The sequence below is a fragment of the Fringilla coelebs genome (genome assembly GCF_963513975.1).
Source record: "Fringilla coelebs genome assembly, chromosome: 5".
Lineage (NCBI taxonomy): Eukaryota > Metazoa > Chordata > Aves > Passeriformes > Fringillidae > Fringilla > Fringilla coelebs.
The window spans coordinates 58,444,181-58,467,364 of NC_140033.1; the positions used below are offsets into that span (position 1 = coordinate 58,444,181).

Below are 23,184 nucleotides of genomic sequence, written 5' to 3' on the forward strand. Positions count from 1 at the left end.
AGCAGATCCGAAATCTGACATTCCTTCCCTGTCCCCTCACAGGACTGGGGCTGATTTAGTGCCCAGAGCTGGGCTGCTGTAGGATCCTTTCCCTTGTGCTGATTCCCATTCCCCTCCCAGGCTCTGGGATCCTGTGTGCTCTTGGAACAGTCTGGGACACAGGAAAGGTTTATCCACAACCCAACCTGACTTTATCCTGTCCATCCTGGCAAGGAGTGGGGTTGGCCTTCCCTACAGGATCCCAGCCAGAAATCTGTGCTGCCCTTCCCTTGTGGCTGCAGGCAAGGCCAGGCTGTGGCCAGGTGGGGAAGGCTCTCCTCGTGCCCAGGCAGGGCTGGGAACACAGGGCTGTGGATGGATGTGACTTGCAGAATCAGGATCTGTGTGGGATCAGCCCTGGGCCCAGGCTGGACTCCTGTCCCCTGGCAGTGCCTGCCTGGAAGTGCCACCTCTGGCATGAGACAGTGCCAGAGTCCTCCTGTGTGCCAGTGCCAGCTCTTCCAGAGGGGATCCATCCAGGCTCAGACAGCATCAGGGAAAGGCTGGGCTGAGCTCAGCCCCGAGGCTGGAGAGAGGCTGCAGGAGAGCCTGGGAGCAGAGAGTGGGCAGCTCAAGAGAAAGGAGACACATCCCATCCATGGTTCCTACAGGAAGCTGGGCACAACATATCAGCCTGCACCTCCTGGTTTTAGCTCTCCTGCTGATGCCTTTTTGTCATTGTTGCAGATTTTTCACACATATTTTGTGTTGTTGAGGATCCACCACAAGGTGCAGTTAATACATTACCATATCCAATGACTGTGCAGTGATAACCACGGTAAGGTCCAGTTATACTGAACCTGGTCAGGAGAAAAAAAATGAAATTTGGTTACATTCTTGATATGCAGTGAAAGGCAGAGTGGCACCTGCTAGGCTGTGTTACTGCCACTGGGATCTGGAACAGCCTTGCTGGAATCTCCCTCCATTGCTCACTGCTGTTCCCCACATCTCCACAAAAGTTTCTGGGCAATGCCTTCCCATGCAGAAACATTCCCCTGCTTTGGTCCCCTCCAGCCAATGGTGCTGACATCCCCCTCTCTCTTGTCCCTGCCTCCTGTCTCCTTTCTTTGCCCAGGGAGCTGCATCCAGCCAGATCCTTCCTTCCCCAGCACAACTCCAGCTGTGTCCTCTGCTGCCATCCTTACAGGACAGCCCTGTGTTCCCTGGCCCTGAGAGGCTCCCTTTCCTTGGCACAGGCATGTGCTGAAGCACCTGCATCTCCAGCAATCAGCTTCCCCCAAAGCACAGTCCCTGCTCTCCCTTGGGCTCTCTGCTCTTTGCTCTGCCCTGGGCATTTTCCCCTCCCCAGACACTGCCTGGCAGGGACTTGCTGGAAGGAGCTCACATGGCTGGGTCATGGTCCATGTTGTTGATCCACTTCCACTTCTGCTCCTCTGGAGAGAATGTGAGACCAAGTAAGTAGAAGTTATATCTTGTTTGTGAGTGCAGGAAACTCTGGAAAGGAAGCCAACAATGGGAACACATGAAAATGACATTTTCTTCAGCAGAGGCACAGAAGGCTCAGTGCTGAAGAGGCAGCACAGAGAGTGCAGTGTGCATCCAGCCACAGCACCTCTGCCCACAGCTCCAGAGTTTGCATTTCTCCATTTCTATTGAAGATCATCTCCCTTTTGGAGATTCCTTCTGAAGATAATAAATGTAATGATACACCTGTGGTGCCATTACAGCTGTTCACTGCAGTCAGACAGGTGTGACTCGATTCCTGGGGACACTTTTCCCTTTGGATGGGGGTGGCAAAGCCTTTCCAGGATTTGTCACAGCCTTGGCTCTCACAAAGAAGTGTCTGTCCAACCTGCATGGCCTGTGTGCTAAATCCCTGGGAAAGCCCAGCCAGCTGGGCAGGGAGTTTGCTCCTGTCCATGGGCTCAGGCCTGGGCACAGAAGCTTCCAGGGACAGGACTCCAAGGCCCAGGAGGCCTCTCCCTGTGCAGGGCTTTGCTCCCACTGCCCGGCCTGGGCTGTGCATGGCTGGCAGCAGGTCCCAGAGCCCAAGCACATGTGACAGGAGCTGGCACAAGTGTCACTGCTCAGCCCTTGGCCAGGCAGCTCCAGCCCCCCGAGCAGCTGCCCCAGGAGTTGGATCTCACCAGCTCTTCCCTGCTGTCAATGACCACCAGCTCTGAGCCCATGGCACTGCATTCTGCACGGGAGGCATTCCAGTCCTCTTTTTTCTTTTCTGGAGAAAAGAAGTAGCATTTTCTCCCATGTTTTTTCCATGCCGGGGGGCAGCCTGCAGAAGGGAAGAAGAGGTGTGTAAAATCTGTGTTCACACTGACCAAAGGATGGCACAACAAAAGAGAGGTCACAGAGGCAATTCCAGCCCCAGAAATGCCTGTGTGCTCCTGCTGAGAATTGTCAGCAGAGCACCAGGGATCCCTTCAGCCTCTGGAGCTGATAGCAGCCCAGGATCAGCAGGCAGGAGCCAGACAGGGAGCAGCACAGCAAACACGATCCAGCCTTTCCCATCTTTGCTCAGGGCATACACAGAAGTGCTCAGGGCACAAAAGCAGCTCCCAGATCCCCACAGCCTGGTTTGCCTGATGCAGAATTGGGCAGCAGAGGTGCTACTGACAGCACCAACATTGGTGTGCATTGCCAGGCAGGGCAGCAGGAGGAGCAGGGAGGGGCAGCTGGAAAGGGCATGGCATTCAGGCAGACAGGGCCTGCAGGAGACACTTTGCTTGGGGATGCAGCAGCTCCTGAAGGGCAGCATGGAATTGCACTGAGGTCACAGGCTGGCAGTGGAGGGGCCTTGGGAAAGCAGCACAGGCACATTGTCCATCCTGCTCCCTGCAGGGCTGGGTACCAGAGGGATTCTTCCTCCTGTGCCTTCCCTCCTCACCCTGCTCTGCCCTGGCAGCACAGAGGCATCAGCTCTTCCCTGGGGAACAGGAATGCAGAGCTGAGCCTGCCCTGCTTCCAAAGGAGCTGCAAATGCAAACCCTCCATGGGCTGCAGAGCTCATGCTGGGAGTGTCCCAGGGTGAGGTTTGTGCTCCTGACATGGCAGAGGGCTTGTTCGTTTTCCTTCTGAACAAAGTCCTGATGGAGATCCTGTTCTGTCCCCCTTAACCATCAATCCAACAGACTTCTGGCAACTCCTTTTGGAAAGACAGAGGATTGCCTACCTAATGCCTCCTCAGGGATGTGGGACACTGGTGTTGGGTCCTCTTGAGTGGTGGGGTACGATGTTGTTGAGCCATTTTGGCTGCCTGCAGTTGGACCATCTGGAAATAAGAACACAATTTCAGCTCTCAAAGAGTGACCACTGTGCCATGCACTGTCAGAGCTCTGCTGGACCTCTCTGACCCCCTATTACCCAACACAGAATGCAAACTCTGCCCCTTTGCTCATGGGTCTGCTTTAATGATCATCACATGGTCAGGTCAGGTTCAACTGAGTAAAAGGCAACACTTGAGTTCATTTTCACAAGCTGGATCTTAATTATGATTTAGTTCCTTCAGTTCCATCTAGATGACAAATTTCTTAGTGTATATCTATTACAGGCCAACAGGGCAGTACTGAACCCACAAAGGAACTAGAACTAGAGCCAGCCCTGGATCCAAGTCTGATGACTCTTCTTTCCATGTTAAAGTAAAAGCTGCATTAAATGCTAATTACACTTTGTTGCTTTGTGCTGGTTTGCTTTTTTTTTTTTCCCCCATTCTTGGGTGTTAGACATTTTAGAAATGTCAGGGCACTGTCAGACATCAATCCTGAACTCTTTGCCCTGAAAAAGAAGAATGACTTGCCTCCCCCAGCCCTGTTTTTTAAGTTCCAAGGATCAAAGGCTTTGCCATGGCTTCCCCATGTGCCTCTCTGAGCAGGTGGCAAACTCTGGAACTTGAGAGTGACTGGTTGTGGAAGCTTCTCAAACTTTCTCAGCTACCAAGGTATGGAAAGAAAAAATGGCATCTAAAATTTAAAAATGATTCCTTGAAAACATTCAGAGGAAGTATCAAATGCATCTATTTTTTTTTCTAGTGGTGATAAGAATACTTTTTTCTACCAGTCATTAGTCAGTTTATGTAAATTAAAATGTGTTAGGAACTCAGGGCTCAGTCTGAGCATAAGGTTTTCATTTAAATAAGCTGCAAATAAATTCCTTTAATTTCTAAGTTATTTGCTTCTTTGAAATGAGATTTAATTCATAAGTGTTGTAAGATTTTTGTTGTCACGTGCCTATGTCATAAGACATCATCATCAGTTTGAAATATTCTCAAGGATTGCAATCATAAGACCAATAGGCATTATTTGATCTTTACTGGGTTCTTCAAAACATTTTTATCATAAACTCCTCAGTGTTGAACATTGTTGTTTTCCCTTTTATCCCAGCTTTTTTTTTTTTTCTTTTGGAATTGTGAACCTTCAAACCTTTTGGCTTTTTTGCAGAATTCTTCCTACAGCTATGGGTGGCTAAAAACTGCTGTCCTTGGCTTTCACACCAGCCTTCCATTCCTCCTGGCTTTGGATGGCATGGCCTGGACATCAGCCAGTTGCAGACAGACACAAATTAATTGCCAGTGTTACATTTTTGTCAGGACTTACATGGGAGGGTCCAAGACAGGGTTAGGGCCAGTACAATGGGAACCAGGACAACAACCAGGACAGCAACTTGTGTTCTTGAATAATGGCCTTTGCCTACAGAGGGACAGAAACATAAAGGTCAGGGAAACAGCTGGACAAAAGCCCCTTTACCCTACATTCCAAGATGCATTTCAGGCTCCCTCTGGGACTCTGGAGCCTTCCAGATCTGCAGGCTGGAGCCAGGCTCAATGTCCTGGTGCTTCCCCACTGGCTCTGGACACCTGTGCTCAGGGAACTGAACAGATCCCAACCTGCCATGGGTTGAAGAGAAGGGAAAAGCTGGAAAGTCACCATTCAGAAAGGGGAGATTTGTCCAGCCTGTTTCAGGAAGTGCAGAAGAATATGCAAAATTTCTGCTGGAATAGTTCAACCTGAATAAGACAAGCCCCTGTATTCCCAGGTTTGCCATTCCTGCAGGGTGAATGCTTTCCTAGAGCAGGAGGTGGCAGCTGTGTGGCCATGGTGCTGGCAGTAACTGTGGGAGGATACATCCTCTCTTTCAGCAGCAATTCCCGTTGCAGATGCCATCTTGGTTTGGCTTTGGTGCCCAGGGCAGGGGAACGTGCCAGGAGCAGTGCCATGCCCAGCCTGATGTCCTGCTCTGGCCCAGACTCAGGGGGAGCCAGCAGTGCCCTGGCAGCCCAGAGGGCACAGCCTGTCCTGGGGACATCCAACAGAGCCTCAGCAGCCCCTGGCAGAGGGGATCATCCTGCTGTGCTCAGCCTTGGGGGGCATCTCCTGGAGCCCCAGGGGCAGCTCTGGGCCTGTTGCCATTGGACACCAGCTGGCAAAAATCCCCACGGAGCCACCGGCTCCCTGCCCCCTCCATGGCAGAGAGGAGAGGGGAGATGGGCCAGGGAAAAGGGGCAAAACTCCTGGGCTGGGATAAAGGTGGTTCTGTAGAAGACAGAAACCAGGGCTGCAAGCAAAGCAAAGCAGAGCAGGGAATTCATTCCCCACTCTCCGTGGGCAGGCAGGGTTTCAGCCAGGCCCAGGAGAGCAGGCTCCATCCCAAGGAACAGTGCCTTGGGAAGACTGAATTTCCTGGGGTTCTGCCCAACTGTGTTGGTGAGGGGACTCTGGCAGTCAGAATTTTGTGTGGATGTGAGTGAGAGGCACCATCCATCAGAGCTGTATGGCATTTAAAGAGCACTGCCCTGTCACCTAGAGGGGATCAGGGATCCCTGATGCCAACACTTTGCATTTTCATCCTGTCTGATGAAATTTAATGCCATGAATTAAACTGAGCTTTCCAGCAGTGAAACACTTCAGACTTATAAAAATTAATTCATTAACAAATATGCTTTTCCATGCTCCAAAACTGTCTCCCAGATCCAAGGAACCTGGCTGCTATTCTCTCCCAGTGAAGCTGCACTGGGAACATTTTCTTGGCCTCCCGAGATTCTTTGTGTACTTTGGTCTCAGAAGTGCTTTATGCAGAGGATTTTGTGTGAGGCCCTTGGTGTCACTGAGTTTCTAAACTTAATTTGCATGATTTAGTCAGAATCTGTGATGGATTGTGGAAGTATCTCAAGTTTGCTCAGCTATCAAAGGATGGAAAGTAATGAGAAAAAATACCTGAAATTTAAGAATGATTCATTGAAAACTTTCAAAGGAAGCACCGAGTGGCTTTGATTTATTTTTTCCTGGATTCACATGATGATTTCTTTCTCTAAAATGCAATGTGTTATAAATTGGGTATGCATATAGAGATTGAGCAAAAGGCTTTTATTGAATAGGGTGAAAACAACTGCCTTTAAGATGTAACTTTGAACTTTCCTGTCTTTTTCAAATGAGCTTTTATTCTTAATTCCTTTAAAATTTTTGCTGTCATATCTTGATGTCATAGTAAACGGTCTTCACCTTGAAATATTCTCACATATTGCCATTAAAAGGCCAGTAGGCATTAACTGAGTTTGTTTCTCCAAAACATTTGTATAATAAATTCTTCAGTGTTTGAATATTGTCAGTTTTCAATTGGGTTTTGGTGTGTTATTCCTTTTAGCATTTTAAACTTTCAAACCACTCAATTCCCTTACAGATTTCCTTTCACAGCCATGCTTGGCTAAAAACTGCAGTCCTTTACCTTCAAACCAGACTTCTGTTCCTCCTGGCCTTGGATGTCATGGCCTGGGCATCAGTCAGTGGCAGAGAGACACAAATTAATGGCTGTTATTCCATTTATAGCACTTACATGGGAGCATCTGCCACAGAACAATGAGCAGGAGCAGGATTATCTCAGTGACCAGGACAGCCACTCGTGTTGTGGAACAACAACTTCTTCCTAGAGAGAGACAGAAAAAAGTAAAGATTATGGGAACAGCTGGAAAAACAAATGGCCTCTGCCCTGCATTCCAGGGTGACCTTTTCAGGCTCCCTCTGGGACTCTGGAGCATTCCAGGTGGGCAGGCTGGAGCCAGGCTCCATGTCCTGGTGCTTCCCCACTGGCTCTGGAGCCCTGTGCTCAGGGAACTGAACAGATCCCAACCTGCCATGGCTTTGAGGAGAGGGGAAAAGCAGGAGAGTCCTGCAAGGCCTGGATTGCAGAAGGACACACAGAGGGTGGCTGGGTGGGTGACAGAGGGAGCTGCCTGGAGGAGAGGGGGCTCAGTAAAGAGGAGCTAAAAAGAGCTGCTCAGAGAGAAGGGGATCCAGGCAGGATGGCTGGCTCTGCAGGAAACATTCAGCAGAGAGGGACATGGCAGAGAGGAGGAATGAATCCCTTGTGTGAGGATTGACAGAGTAAGAACTGGGCAGATCTTTCAGTTCAAGGCAGTTCATTGTGAGGAGCCACAAGGACTGTGAAATGTATGGCCTAAATACAACATGGATGTGCTAACACATCCCAAGGGATACCTGCTGGCAGATAATGCTAATGCTGTTTGTTAACCCCACTCTTGGAGCTCTCTCTCCACCTGGGCACTGGGAGGTAACAGGTCTGATGTGAATTCACCATAAGAAAATAAAAAAAGAAAGTTCTAGAGGATCTCTGGAACATCAGCTCTGCTGTCCTGAGCACACACCAGCAGAGAGGTTTAGGATTGAATTGACCTTTTCACATCCCCGAGCCCAGCTCCCCTGCTCAGGTGTTGGACAGAGCAGGATGGCCAGGACCGAGCACAGGCAGGTTTGAATATCTCTGGGATGGTGACCTACAGCTTCTGGCATTAGGGATTCCCTGAGGGAAGGCCCAGGAAGTCCCTGAGGGAAATATGAGAGTTTTCCTTGTGAAACTATGACAGCAAAGAATCTTCAAAGACCTTTCTCTTCTTCCTCATCTCCTCTTGTTCACTTTTCACTGCTGGCCTCTGAGTGTCTCATTCAGTTCACATCCATACACAAATGGGGAGAATGGTTGAAATGTGGAGCCTGAAAACTGCAGGTCATGCTAAATGTGGAGGTGTGACACAGTTATGGGATAAATGCAAACCTGCAGGGAAGGATGCACATGGACAAGTGTATAGTTTGATGATGTGGGCACAAAATAAGACAGAGGATGTTCCCTATTACTGAAACACTCAAAACCATCCTGCTGTCCAGCACTGAGCCCCCTTGGTTCTATCTCCACACAGAAAGATGGTTTTCAATCAGTTTAAGTGCATTCAGCTGGCTTATGCAATTCATGTCAGTACTTTGTTGTACTTTGTTGTTTGTGTTCCTGCTGAACAAAATCCTGACAGAGTTCCTTTGTGTCCCCATTCACCATCAACCCAACAGGCTGCTGGCAACTCCCTATGCAAGGACAGAGGATTGCCTACCTGGTACTTCCTCATGGCTGGGGGGTAATTTTGTTGAGTCCTCTTGGCTGCTGGAGGTCAATGCTGTTGAGTCCTGTTGGCTGCCTGCTGTGGGACCATCCAGAAATGAGAATACAATTGTTACTTGCAAGGAATGACCACTGTGCCAGCCACTGTCAGAGCCCTGCTGGGCCTCTTTGGCTCCCCCATCAGCCAACACAAAATGCCAACTCTGCCTCTTTGCTCATTCATGGCAAATAACCCTCAAAGCTGCAGCACACACCAAGGTGTTCCCTCCCAAAGGGCCAAACTCCAGAACTGCCCCAGAACTGCTCCAGCCCTTCCCAGAGCAGAGGTGGATGTGAGGCACAGCACCCATGGAACCACAGCAATGACAGACAAACAACAGCAAGTCCAGATTTTGTGCTCTGTTAAAGGCAGCTAATTCCGCTCCTTATGCTGTCTTGGTCCATTATTTCTTTTTAATTTGCCCTTGCTCTGGTATTGCACATTTTATACACATCAGAGCACCATCAGACATGTGCCCTGCGCTCTTTGCATTGAAAAACAAAAGCAATCATCCCACCCAAGCCTATGCTCTGCACCAAACACATTAAAGATTTTGGCATTTTTTCATCATGGGCAGCTCTGAGTATTTGGGAGACTCTGGGACTTGAGTGTGATTGGTTGGGGGAACCTTTCAGATTTATTCAATTCTCAAAATATGGAAAGAGACAATGAGAAATATCTGACAGTTAAAACTCATTCCTTGAAAACTTGCAAAGGAAGTATCAGATGGCTCTCATAATCATTCTTTTTCCATGGAGATGAGAATGTTTTCTTTCTATGGAATTAATGTGTCTTTCTGGTAGCTCAGAGATTGTTATGAGCTGGTGATATCTATGCAGTCACTGAGCACAAGCTTTTATTTCAGTAAGGTGACAAAAAATTCCTTGAAGGTGTAACTTTGCTGTCTCTCTCAAAGGAGCTTGTATTCCTGATTATTTGAAGAGTTTTGATGTCACACATGGGTGACATGATGCAATATCATCATCTCAAAACATTCTCAAGGATTGCAATCAGATCAAGGACAGGCATTTTCTGATATTGTCTGGTTTCTTCAAAACCTTTTAATCATGAATTCTGCAGTGTTTGAACCTTGTCAGTTCTCAATTGGGTTTTGGCTTTTTATCTCTTGGATTTTAAAACTTTCAAACCACCTGGCATTTCTTTCACAGATTTCCTCTCACAGCCATGGTTGGCAGGAAACTGCTGTCCTTTGCCTTCCCACCAGACTTCCATTCCTCCTGCCTTTGGATGTCATGGCCTGGACATCAGTCAGTGGCAGAGAGACACCACTGACTTGCCAGTGTCCCATTTCCAGCAGGACTTACCCGTGGTGAGGGTCAGATACAGGGCTATGAGCACCAGGAGGGTGATCACAGCCAGGACAGCAACCAGAGCAGCAGCTCGTGTTCTGGAGCAATGGCTTTGACCTGCAGAGGGGCAGAAACACAAAGGTGTGGGGAGCAGCTGGACAGAGCCCCTTTCCCCTCCATTCCAAGGTGCCTTTGCAGGCTCCCTCTGGGACTCTGGAGCATTCCAGGTGGGCAGGCTGGAGCCAGGCTCCATGTCCTGGTGCTTCCCCACTGGCTCTGGAGCCCTGTGCTCAGGGAACTGAACAGATCCCAACCTGGCAGGGCTTTGAGGAGAGGGGAAAAGCAGGAGAGTCCTGCAAGGCCTGGATTGCAGAAGGACACACAGAGGGTGGGTGGGTGACAGAGGGAGCTCCCTGGAGGAAATGGGGCTCAGTAAAGAGGAGCTAAAAGGAGCTGCTCAGAGAGAATGGGATCCAGGCAGGAAAGCAGCTCCTTTCTGAAAGCTAGAGATCAGTATCTGGGAAGATCTGTGCAAAAAATAAGAAAAGAGTTGGTAGTTGTTCTCCAAAATGGCACAAGAAGGGCAGCATTAAAATGTTATTGAAACTGTACAAAAACTTGAAATTGTAATTAAGTGAACCTTTTAATCAGGTGACATCAATTGTGGTTCCCTGTCAAGTTAGGTGTGAATGCATCTGTTTAAAGGGGTGGTAAAACCCCGTTTCCTGGAGTGCTAGTAACTCTACCCATCTGAAAAGAGATGCGGAGGGTTCACACTTTGGGCAAATGGCAAACATTGGAGGGCAAGAAATAGCTTTTGCCACAGTGACAGCAGGGTTAGAAAAAAGGGGAAGAAAAATGAAAATGAAATACAGAGAAACACTGTATGAAGTCTGTTAATTTTTAGGATGTAATTTTATGGCAGATACTGCAAAACCAGTGCAAACATTTATGCAACAATTTTAAACTCATTAAATAAAAATAAATTATTGGTCAGAATTTTGCAAAGTCATTGATCCTAAATCAGACTAAACCCATCCATGAAAGATTTCCCACTGGTGCATTCAACAAGCAGTTGGCACAGCCAGAGCAGGAGGAGAAGCCCCCAGGCAGTGCCTGCTGTGCTCAGGGAGCAGGAACAGCTGTGCAGGAGACTGCTGTGAGCACCAGCAACAGCAGCCACTCCATCCTGAGCACTTTGCTGCAGGAATCTCAGTCTGCTGGGGGACAACAGGCCAGGGCCAGCAGCAATGGATCTTCAGCTCTGGAATGGTCTCCACAATGGATAAAAAGGACTCTTAATCTCACCCCAGAGACACTGCCTCACACTTGCACCTCAGCAAGAGAAAAGTACATCTCACAACAACTTGTCTTTGTAAATATCAACAACCCTCTCTGGACACTCCCCTGCAGTTTTCCAGCTCTGGCCCTCACGTTTCCCTTCTGCTCTTTGGCACTTTGGAGCTCCAAGGAACTCTCTCAATGGATGTGGGAGAGACACTGGAGAATGCACAGAAAGCTCAGTGCCCAGCACTGGACCTACCTTGGCCATCAGGGATGGTGTGTAGCCTGGCTCTGGTTGGTTCAGGCAAGTTCAGGTCAGAGTTAATGATATTTTCTGCCATTCTTGTTCCACTCTGTTCTCTCAGCTGTTCTGACAGTGACACTCTGGGCTGGGCACGACTCAGAGCTCCCTCCCCTCTCAAACCTTCAGCAGGAAGTTCTTGACTCTTCCGGTCACACCACAACTTCTAATGAGAAGTCTGTTTTTAGTTCTTTTTTTGATGGCTCAGGATTTTATGTCAGTAACATGAGGAAATACAAGTTCATTGTCACCATGATATTATCTGAAAAATCCATTCACCAGGATTTTGTCTCCTGAGAAGCTGAGAAGCCTCAGAAAAAAATGAAAACAAGATATATCTGATTGTCTGGGAATGTGGTTTGGAAATTCTGTACCAACATCTGCATATTTGACTGGTTCCATGTGAAGTGTTTGTAATTAATGACCAATTACCATCAGCTATGTCAGACTGAGGATTCAGTCACCAGCTTTCATTATCATACTGCTGAAGCCTTCTGAAATATCCCTTCTCTTTCTTTAGTATAGTTTTAGTATATCATATCATATATCATATCATAAAATAATAAATCAGCCTTCTGAGAACATTAAGACAAATTCTCATCTCTCACCTCATCCTGAGGACCTCACAACACCACAGTTCATGGTTTCCCTGAGGTCACCTGTGTTGGGAAGTGGTTCTGCATTGGAAGTGTCTGGAGTTCCCAAAGCTTCACCCACCCACACACAAGCACAGCTTTGTGTTTTGAAAAGAAAAGCTTTATTCCATGCAATGGAAAGGAGAGGAACTCTACAGGGCCCAGCAGTCAGCCCAGGCAGCTGAGTGGAGCTCTCTGGGGGACCCAGAGCACATCCATAGAGCTGCCCTGTCCTGGGACCAATCTCACAGGAAAAGAGGGCAGAGCACAGGAGTGTTGCCATTCCCTGTGGGTCACTCTCATGCTTCTCACCAGCTCCTTCACAGGTCACTCTGGGTTTCATTGTCCTGTTTTCTGTCCAGCCCAGCTTCTGTTGGGACTCTGTTCTTCAGGCCTTGCTGGTCTCTGCTGGTCTCCATCCTGTGCCCTTCCCCAGCAGATCTTAAATCTGACATTCTTTCCCTTCCCCACACAGGACTGGGGCTGATTTTGTGCCCACAGAGCTGTGCTGCTGTAGGATCCTTTCCCTTGAGTTGATTCCCATTCCCCTCCCAGGCTCTGGGATCCTGTGTGCACTTGGAACTGTCTGGGACACAGGAAAGGTTTATCCACAACCCACACCTGACTTTTTCCTGTCCATTCTGACAAGGAGTGGGTTTGCCCTTCCCTACAGGATCCCAGCCAGAAATCTGTGCTGCCCTTCCCTTGTGGCTGCAGGCAAGGCCAGGCTGTGGCCAGGTGGGGAAGGGTCTCCTTGTGCCCAGGCAGGGCTGGGAACACAGGGCTGTGGATGGATGTGACTTGCACAGTCAGGATCTGTTTGGGATCAGCCCTGGGCCCAGGCTGGACTCCTGTCCCCTGGCAGTGCCTGCCTGGAAGTGCCACCTCTGGCATGAGACAGTGCCAGAGTCCTCCTGTGTGCCAGTGCCAGCTCTTCCAGAGGGGATCCATCCAGGCTCAGACAGCATCAGGGAAAGCCTGGGCTGAGCTCAGCCCCGAGGCTGGAGAGAGGCTGCAGGAGAGCCTGGGAGCAGAGAGTGGGCAGCTCAAGAGAAAGGAGACACATCCCATCCATGGTTCCTACAGGAAGCTGGGCACAACATATCAGCCTGCACCTCTTGGTTTTAGCTCTCCTGCTGATGCCTTTTTGTCATTGTTGCATCTTTTTCACACAGATTTTGTGTTGTTTCGGATCCACCACAAGGCGCAGTATCTACTTTATCATATCCAATGACTGTGCAGTGATAGTTACAGCATTCTCCAGTTATACTGAACCTGGTCAGGAGAAAAAAGTGAAATTTGGTTACATTCCTGACATGCAGTGAAAGGCAGAGTGGCACCTGCTAAGCTGTGTTACTGCCACTGGGATCTGGAACAGCCTTGCTGGAATCTCCCTCCATTGCTCACTGCTGTTCCCCACATCTCCACAAAAGTTTCTGGACAATGCTTTCCCATGCAGAAACATTCCCCTGCTGTGGTCCCCTCCAGCCAATGGTGCTGACATCCCCCTCTCTCTTGTCCCTGCCTCCTGTGTCCTTCCTTTCCCCAGGGAGCTGCATCCAGCCAGATCCTTCCTTCCCCAGCACAACTCCAGCTGTGTCCTCTGCTGCCATCCTTACAGGACAGCCCTGTGTTCCCTGGCCCTGAGAGGCTCCCTTTCCTTGGCACAGGCATGTGCTGAAGCACCTGCATCTCCAGCAATCAGCTTCCCCCAAAGCACAGTCCCTGCTCTCCCTTGGGCTCTCTGCTCTTTGCTCTGCCTTTGGCATTTTCCCCTCCCCAGACACTGCCTGGCAGGGACTTGATGGAAGGAGCTCACATGGCTGGGTCATGGTCCACGTTGTTGATCCACTTCCACCTCTGCTCCTCTGGAGAGAATGTGAGACCAAGTAAGTAGTAGTTATATCTTGTTTGTGAGTGCAAGAAACTCTGGAAAGGAAGCCAACAATGGGAACACATGAAAATGACATTTTCTTCATCAGAGGCACAGAAGGCTCAGTGCTGAAGAGGCAGCACAGAGAGTGCAGTGTGCATCCAGCCACAGCACCTCTGCCCACAGCTCCAGAGATTGCATTTCTCCATTTCTATTGAAAATCATCTCCCTTTTGGAGATTCCTTCTGAAGATAATAAATGTAAGAATACACCTGTGGTGCCATTACAGCTGTTCACTGCAGTCAGACAGGTGTGACTCGATTCCTGGGGACACTTTTCCCTTTGGATGGGGGTGGCAAAGCCTTTCCAGGTTTTGTCAGAGCCTTGGCTCTCACAAAGAAGTGTCTGTCCAACCTGCTGGCCTGTGTGCTAAATCCCTGGGAAAGCCCAGCCAGCTGGGCAGGGAGTTTGCTCCTGTCCATGGGATCAGTCCTGGGCACAGAAGCTTCCAGGGACAGGACTCCAAGGCCCAGGAGGCCTCTCCCTGTGCAGGGCTTTGCTCCCACTGCCCGGCCTGGGCTGTGCATGGCTGGCAGCAGGTGCCAGAGCCCAAGCACGTGTGACAGGAGCTGGCACAAGTGTCACTGCTCAGCCCTTGGCCAGGCAGCTCCAGCCCCCTGAGCAGCTGCCCCAGGAGTTGGATCTCACCAGCTCTTCCCTGCTGTCAATGACCACCAGCTCTGAGCCCATGGCACTGCATTCTGCACGGGAGGCATTCCAGTCCGCTTTTTTCATTTCTGGAGAAAAGAAGTAGCATTTTCTCCCATGTTTTTTCCATGCTGGAGGGCAGCCTGCAGAAGGGAAGAAGAGGTGTGTAAAATCCATGTTCGCACTGAGCAAAGGATGGCACAACAAAAGAGAGGTCACAGAGGCAATTCCAGCCCCAGAAATGCCTGTGTGCTCCCGCTGAGAATTGTCAGCAGAGCACCAGGGATCCCCCCAGCCTCTGGAGCTGATAGCAGCCCAGGATCAGCAGGCAGGAGCCAGACAGGGAGCAGCACAGCAAACACGATCCAGCCTTTCCCATCTTTGCTCAGGGCATACACAGAAGTGCTCAGGGCACAAAAGCAGCTCCCAGATCCCCACAGCCTGGTTTGCCTGATGCAGAATTGGGCAGCAGAAGTGCTACTGACAGCACCAACATTGGTGTGCATTGCCAGGCAGGGCAGCAGGAGGAGCAGGGAGGGGCAGCTGGAAAGGGCATGGGATTCAGGGAGACAGGGCCTGCAGGAGACACTTTGCTTGGGGATGCAGCAGCTCCTGAAGGGCAGCATGGAATTGCACTGAGGTCACAGGCTGGCAGTGGAGGGGCCTTGGGAAAGCAGCACAGGCACATTGTCCATCCTGCTCCCTGCAGGGCTGGGTACCAGAGGGATTCTTCCTCCTGTGCCTTCCCTCCTCACCCTGCTCTGCCCTGGCAGCACAGAGGCATCAGCTCTTCCCTGAGGAACAGGAATGCAGAGCTGAGCCTGCCCTGCTTCCAAAGGAGCTGCAAATGCAAACCCTCCATGGGCTGCAGAGCTCATGCTGGGAGTGTCCCAGGGTGAGGTTTGTACTCCTGACATGGCAGAGGGCTTGTTCGTTTTCCTGCTGAACAAAATCCTGATGGAGATCCTGTTCTGTCCCCCTTAACCATCAATCCAACAGACTTCTGGCAACTCCCTTTGGAAAGACAGAGGATTGCCTACCTAATGCCTCCTCAGGGATGTAGGACACTGTTGTTGGATCCTCTTGAGTGGTGGGGGACAATGTTGTTGAGCCATTTTGGCTCCCTGCAGTTGGACCATCTGGAAATAAGAACACAATTTCAGCTCTCAAAGAGTGACCACTGTGCCATGCACAGTCAGAGCTCTGCTGGACCTCTCTGACCCCCCCATCACCCAACACAGAATGCAAACTCTGCCTCTTTGCTCATGGGTCTGCTATAAAGATCATCACATGGTCAGGTCAGGTTCAACTGAGTAAAAGGCAACACTTGAGTTCATTTTCACAAGCTGGATCTTAATAATGATTTAGTTCATTCAGTTCCATCTAGATGACAAATTTCTTAGTGTCTAACTATTACAGGCCAACAGGGCAGTACTGAACCCACAAAGGAACTAGAACTAGAGCCAGCCCTGGATCCAAGTCTGATGACTCTTCTTTCCATGTTAAAGTAAAAGCTGCATTAAATGCTAATTACACTTTGTTGCTTTGTGCTGGTTTGCTTTTTTTTTTTTTTTCCCATTCTTGGGTGTTAGACATTTTATTAATGTCAGGACACTGTCAGACATCAATCCTGAACTCTTTGCCCTGAAAAAGAAGAATGACTTGCCTCCCCCAGCCCTGTTTTTTAAGTTCCAAGGATCAAAGGCTTTGCCATGGCTTCCCCATGTGCCTCTCTGAGCAGGTGGCAAACTCTGGGACTTGAGAGTGACTGGTTGTGGAAGCTTCTCAAACTTTCTCAGCTACCAAGGTATGGAAAGGAAAAATGGCATCTAAAATTTAAAAATGATTCCTTGAAAACATTCAGAGGAAGTATCAAATGCATCTATTTTTTTTTCTAGTGGTGATAAGAATACTTTTTTCTACCAGTCATTAGTCAGTTTATGTAAATTAAAATGTGTTAGGAACTCAGTGCTGAGTCTGAGCACAAGGTTTTCATTGAAATAAGCTGCAAATAAATTCCTTTAATTTCTAAGTTATATGCTTCTTTGAAATGAGATTTAATTCATAGGTATTGTAAAATTTTTGTTGTCACGTGCCTATGTCATAAGACATCATCATCAGTTTGAAATATTCTCTAGGATTGCAATCATAAGACCAATAGGCATTATTTGATCTTTACTGGGTTCTTCAAAACATTTTTATCATAAACTCCTCAGTGTTGAACATTGTTGTTTTCCCTTTTATCCCAGCTTTTTTTTTTTTCTTTTGGAATTGTGAACCTTCAAACCCTTTGCCTTTTTTGCAGAATTCCTCCTACAGCTATGGGTGGCTAAAAACTGCTGTCCTTGGCTTTCACACCAGACTTCCATTCCTCCTGGCTTTGGATGGCATGGCCTGGACATCAGTCAGTGGCAGAGAGACACAAATTAATTGCAAGTGTTACATTTTGAGCAGGACTTACATGGGAGGGTCCAAGACAGGGTTAGGGCCAGTACAATGGGAACCAGGACAACAACCAGGACAGCAACTTGTGTTCTTGAATAATGGCCTTTGCCTACAGAGGGACAGAAACATAAAGGTCAGGGAAACAGCTGGACAAAAACACCTTTCTTCTCAATTCCAAGATGTCTTTTCAGGCCCCCTCTGGAACTCTGGAGCATTCCAGATGTGCAGGCTGGAGCCAGGCTCAATGTCCTGGTGCTTCCCCACTGGCTCTGGACACCTGTGCTCAGGGAACTGAACAGATCCCAACCTGCCATGGGTTGAGGAGAAGGGAAAGGCTGGAGCGTCACCATTCAGGAAGGGGAGATTTGTCCAGCCTGTTTCAGGAAGTGCAGAAGAATATGCAAAATTTCAGCTGGAATAGTTCATCCTGAATAAGACAAGCCCCTGTATTCCCAGGTTTGCCATTCCTGCAGGGTGAATGCTTTCCTAGAGCAGGAGGTGGCAGCTGTGTGGCCATGGTGCTGGCAGTAACTGTGGGAGGATACATCCTCTCTTCCAGCAGCAATTCCCGTTGCAGATGCCAGCTTGGTTTGGCTTTGGTGCCCAGGGCAGGGGAACGTGCCAGGAGCAGTGCCATGCCCAGCCTGATGTGCTGCTCTGGCCCAGACTCAGGGGGAGCCAGCAGTGCCCTGGCAGCCCAGAGGGCACAGCCTGTCCTGGGGACATCCAACAGAGCCTCAGCAGCCCCTGGCAGAGGGGATCATCCTGCTGTGCTCAGCCTTGGGGGGCATCTCCTGGAGCCCCAGGGGCAGCTCTGGGCCTGTTGCCATTGGACACCAGCTGGCAAAAATCCCCACGGAGCCACCGGCTCCCTGCCCCCTCCATGGCAGAGAGGAGAGGGGAGATGGGCCAGGGAAAAGGGGCAAAACTCCTGGGCTGGGATAAAGGTGGTTCTGTAGATGACAGAAACCAGGGCTGCAAGCAAAGCAAAGCAGAGCAGGGAATTCATTCCCCACTCTCCGTGGGCAGGCAGGGTTTCAGCCAGGCCCAGGAGAGCAGGCTCCATCCCAAGGAACAGTGCCTTGGGAAGACTGAATTTCCTGGGGTTCTGCCCAACTGTGTTGGTGAGGGGACTCTGGCAGTCAGAATTTTGTCTGGATGTGAGTGAGAGGCACCATCCATCAGAGCTGGATGGCATTTAAAGAGCACTGCCCTGTCACCTAGAGGGGATCTGGGATCCCTGATGCCAACACTTTGCATTTTCATCATGTCTGATGAAATTTAATGCCATGAATTAAACTGAGCTTTACAGCAGTGAAACATTTCAGACTTAGAAAAATTAATTCATTAACAAATAAGCTTTTCCATGCTCCAAACCTGTCTCCCAGATCCAAGGAACCTGGCTGCTATTCTCTCCCAGTGAAGCTGCACAGGGAACATTTTCTTGGCCTCCCGAGATTCTTTGTGTACTTTGGTATCAGAAGTGCTTTATGCAGAGGATTTTGTGTGAGGCCCTTGGTGTACTTGAGTTTCTAAACTTAATTTCCATGATTTAGTCAGAATCTGTGACGGATTGTGGAAGTGTCTCAAGTTTGCTCAGCTATCAAAGGATGGAAAGTAATGAGCAAAACTGTCTGAAATTTAAAAATGATTCCTCGAAAACATTCAAAGGAAGAACTACATGGCCCTGATTTTTTTTTTCTGGACGGAGATGCTGAAGTTTTCTTTCTGTACAATATAATTTTTTTTTAATAAATTGGGTATACATATAGAGATGGAGCAAAAGGATTTTATTTGAATAGGGTGAAACCAACAACCCTTAAGATTATTATGACTTCAAGACGTCATAATAAACGATCTTCGCCTTGAATGACTCTCACATATCCCAAGTAAAAGGCCAGTAGTTATTATCTGTTTTTTCCTCAAAACATTTTTATAATAAATTCTTCAGAACTTGAACATTGTCAGTTTTTACTTGGGTTTTTTTCTTTTTTTTCTGTTGCAATTTTAAATTTTCAAACCACTCAATTCCCTTACAGATTGCCTCTTACAGCCATGCTTGGCTAAAAACTGCAGTCCTTTACCTTCAAACCAGACTTCTGTTCCTCCTGGCCTTGCATGTCATGGACTGGGTATCATTCAGTGGCAGAGAGACACAAATTAATGGCTGTTATTCCATTTATAGCACTTACATGGGAGCATCTGCCACACAACAATGAGCAGGAGCAGGATTATCTCAGTGACCAGGACAGCCACTCGTGTTGTGGAACAACAACTTCTTCCTAGAGAGAGACAGAAAAAAGTAAAGATTATGGGAACAGCTGGAAAAACAAATGGCCTCTGCCCTGCATTCCAGGGTGACCTTTTCAGGCTCCCTCTGGGACTCTGGAGCATTCCAGGTGGGCAGGCTGGAGCCAGGCTCCATGTCCTGGTGCTTCCCCACTGGCTCTGGAGCCCTGTGCTCAGGGAACTGAACAGATCCCAACCTGCCATGGCTTTGAGGAGAGGGGAAAAGCAGGAGAGTCCTGCAAGGCCTGGATTGCAGAAGGACACACAGAGGGTGGGTGGGTGACAGAGGGAGCTGCCTGGAGGAGAGGGGGCTCAGTAAAGAGGAGCTAAAAAGAGCTGCTCAGAGAGAAGGGGATCCAGGCAGGATGGCTGGCTCTGCAGGAAACATTCAGCAGAGAGGGACATGGCAGAGAGGAGGAATTAATCCCTTGTGTCAGGATTGACAGAGTAAGAACTGGGCAGATCTTTCAGTTCAAGGCAGTTCCTTGTGAGGAGCCACAAGGACTGTGAAATGTATGGCCTAAATACAACATGGATGTGCTAACACATCCCAAGGGATACCTGCTGGCAGATAATGCTAATGCTGTTTGTTAACCCCACTCTTAGAGCTCTCTCTCCACCTGGGCACTGGGAGGTAACAGGTCTGATGTGAATTCACCATAAGAAAATAAAAAGGAAAGTTCTAGAGGATCTCTGGGAACATCAGCTCTGCTGACCTGAGCACACACCAGCAGAGGGGTTTAGGATTGAATTGACCTTTTCACATCCCCAAGCCCAGCTCCCCTGCTCAGGTGTTGGACAGAGCAGGATGGCCAGGACCGAGCACAGGCAGGTTTGAATATCTCTGGGATGGTGACTCTACAGCTTCTGGCATTAGGGATTCCCTGAGGGAAGGCCCAGGAATTCCCTGAGGGAAATGTGAGAGTTTTGCTTGTGAAACTATGACAGCAAAGTATCTTCAATGCCCTTTCTCTTCTTCCTCATCTCCTCTTGTTCACTTTTCACTGCTGGCCTCTGAGTGTCTCATTCCGTTCACATCCATACACAAATGGGGAGAATGGTTGAAATGTGGAAGCCTGAAAACTGCAGGTCATGCTAAATGTGGAGGTGTGACACAGTTGTGGGATAAATGCAAACCTGCAGGGAAGGATGCACATGGACAAGTGTATAGTTTGATGATGTGGGCACAAAATAAGACATAGGACATTCCATATTATACTTTGTTGTACTTTGTTGTTTGTGTTCCTTCTGAACAAAATCCTGACAGAGTTCCTTTGTGTCCCCATTCCCCATCAACCCAACAGGCTTCTGGCAACTCCCTTTGCAAAGACAGAGGATTGCCTACCTGGTGCCTCCTCATGACTGGGGGGTAACTTTGTTGAGTCCTCTTGGCTGCTGGAGGTCAATGCTGTTGAGTCCTGTTGGCTGCCTGCTGTTGGACCATCCAGAAATGAGAATACAATTGTTACTTGCAAGGAATGACCACTGTGCCAGCCACTGTCAGAGCCCTGCTGGGCCTCTTTGGCTCCCCCATCAGCCAACACAAAATGCCAACTCTGCCTCTTTGCTCATTCATGGCAAACAACGCTCAAAGCTGCAGCACACAGCAAGGTGTTCCCTCCCAAAGGGCCAAACTCCAGAACTGCCCCAGAACTGCTCCAGCCCTTCCCAGAGCAGAGGTGGATGTGAGGCACAGCACCCATGGAACCACAGCAATGACAGACAAACAACAGCAAATCCAGATTTTGTGCTCTATTAAATGTGACTAATCTCAACTCCCTATGGTATTTTGGCTTAATATTTCTTCATAGTTTGCCCTTGCTCTGGTATTGCACATTTTATACACATCAGAGCACCATCAGACATGTGCCCTGCACACTTTGCATTGAAAAACAAAAAGCAATCATCCCACGCTAGCCTATGCTTTAGAATGAACACATTAAAGATTTTGGCATTTTTTCATCATGGGCAGCTCTGAGTAGTTGGGAGACTCTGGGACTTGAGTGTTATTGGTTGTGGAAATTACTCAATTCTCAAAATATGGAAAGAGACAATGAGAAATATCTGACAGTTAAAAATACTTCCTTGAAAACTTGAAAATGAAGTACCCTATGGCTCTCATAATTATTCTTTTTTCATTGAGATGAGAATGTTTTCTTTCTATGAATTAATGTGTCTTTCTAGGCAGCTCAGAGATTGTTATGGGCTTGGTGATGTCTATGCAGTCACTGAGGACAAGCTTTTATTTCAGTAAGGTGACAAAAATTCCTTGAAGGTGTAACTTTGCTGTCTCTCTCAAAGGAGTTTGTATTCCTGATTATTTTAAGAGTTTTGGTGTCCCACCTGGTTGCCATGATGCAATATCATCATCTCAAAATATTCTCAAGGATTGCAATCAGATCAAGGACAGGCATTTTCTGATCTTGACTGGTTTCTTTAAAACCTTTCAGTCATGAATTCTGCAGTGTTTGAACCTTGTCAGTTCTCCATTGGGTTTTGGCTTTTTATCTGTTGGATTTTAAAACTTTCAAACCACCTGGCATTTCCTTTACAGATTTCCTCTCACAGCCATGGCTGGCTGGAAACTGCTGTCCTTTGCCTTCCCACCAGACTTCCATTCCTCCTGCCTTTGGATGTCATGGCCTGGACATCAGTCAGTGGCAGAGAGACACCACTGACTTGCCAGTGTCCCATTTCCAGCAGGACTTACCCGTGGTGAGGGTCAGATACAGGGCTATGAGCACCAGGAGGGTGATCACAGCCAGGACAGCAACCAGAGCAGCAGCTCGTGTTCTGGAGCAATGGCTTTGACCTGCAGAGGGGCAGAAACACAAAGGTGTGGGGAGCAGCTGGACAGAGCCCCTCTGCCCTGCATTCCAAGGTGCCTTTGCAGGCTCCCTCTGGGACTCTGGAGCATTCCAGGTGGGCAGGCTGGAGCCAGGCTCCATGTCCTGGTGCTTCCCCACTGGCTCTAGAGCCCTGTGCTCAGGGAACTGAACAGATCCCAACCTGGCAGGGCTTTGAGGACAGGGGAAAAGCAGGAGAGTCCTGCAAGGCCTGGATTGCAGAAGGACACACAGAGGGTGGGTGGGTGACAGAGGGAGCTCCCTGGAGGAAATGGGGCTCAGTAAAGAGGAGCTAAAAAGAGCTGCTCAGAGAGAACGGGATCCAGGCAGGAAAGCAGCTCTTCTCTGAATGCTAGCAATCAGTATCTGGGAAGATCTGTGCAAAAAATAAGAAAAGAGTTGGTAGTTGTTCTCCAAAATGTCACAAGAAGGGCAGCATTAAAATGTTATTGAAACTGTATAAAAACTTGAAATTATAATTGAGTGAACCTTTTTTCAGGTGACATCAATTGTGGTTCCCTGTCAAGTTAGGTGTGAATTCATCTGTTTAAAGGGGTGGTAAAACCCCGTTTCCTGGGGTGCTAGTAACTCTACCCATCTGAAAAGAGATGGGGAGGGTTCACATTTTGGGCATATGGCAAACATTGGAGGGCAAGAAATAGCTTTTGCCACAGTGACAGCAGGGTTAGAAAAAAGGGGAAGAAAAATGAAAATGAAATACAGAGAAACACTGTATGAAGTCTGTTAATTTTTAGGATGTACTTTTATGGCAGATATTGCAAAACCAGTGCAAACATTTCTGCAACAATTTTAAACTCATTAAAGAAAAATAAATTATTGGTGAGAATTTTGCAAAGTCATAGATCCTAAATCAGACTAAACCCATCCATGAAACATTTCCCAGTGGTGCATTCAACAAGCAGTTGGCACAGCCAGAGCAGGAGGAGAAGCCCCCAGGCAGTGTCTGCTGTGCTCAGGGAGCAGGAACAGCTGTGCAGGAGACTGCTGTGAGCACCAGCAACAGCAGCCGCTCCATCCTGA

General features: G+C 48.5%; 1 protein-coding gene across 1 annotated transcript; it reads right to left on the bottom strand.

Annotated features, from left to right (window-relative positions):
* Positions 1-688: 688 nt before the first annotated feature.
* Positions 689-11,387, bottom strand: LOC311153530 (uncharacterized protein; the record flags this gene model as incomplete). Its single annotated transcript, XM_084205461.1, has 9 exons — positions 689-839; positions 1,385-1,494; positions 2,148-2,290; positions 3,188-3,286; positions 4,608-4,700; positions 6,841-6,930; positions 8,405-8,491; positions 9,778-9,879; positions 11,306-11,387. 9 exons carry the CDS (start codon positions 11,385-11,387, stop codon positions 689-691), a joined length of 957 nt encoding a protein of 318 aa, XP_084061587.1.
* Positions 11,388-23,184: the final 11,797 nt, after the last annotated feature.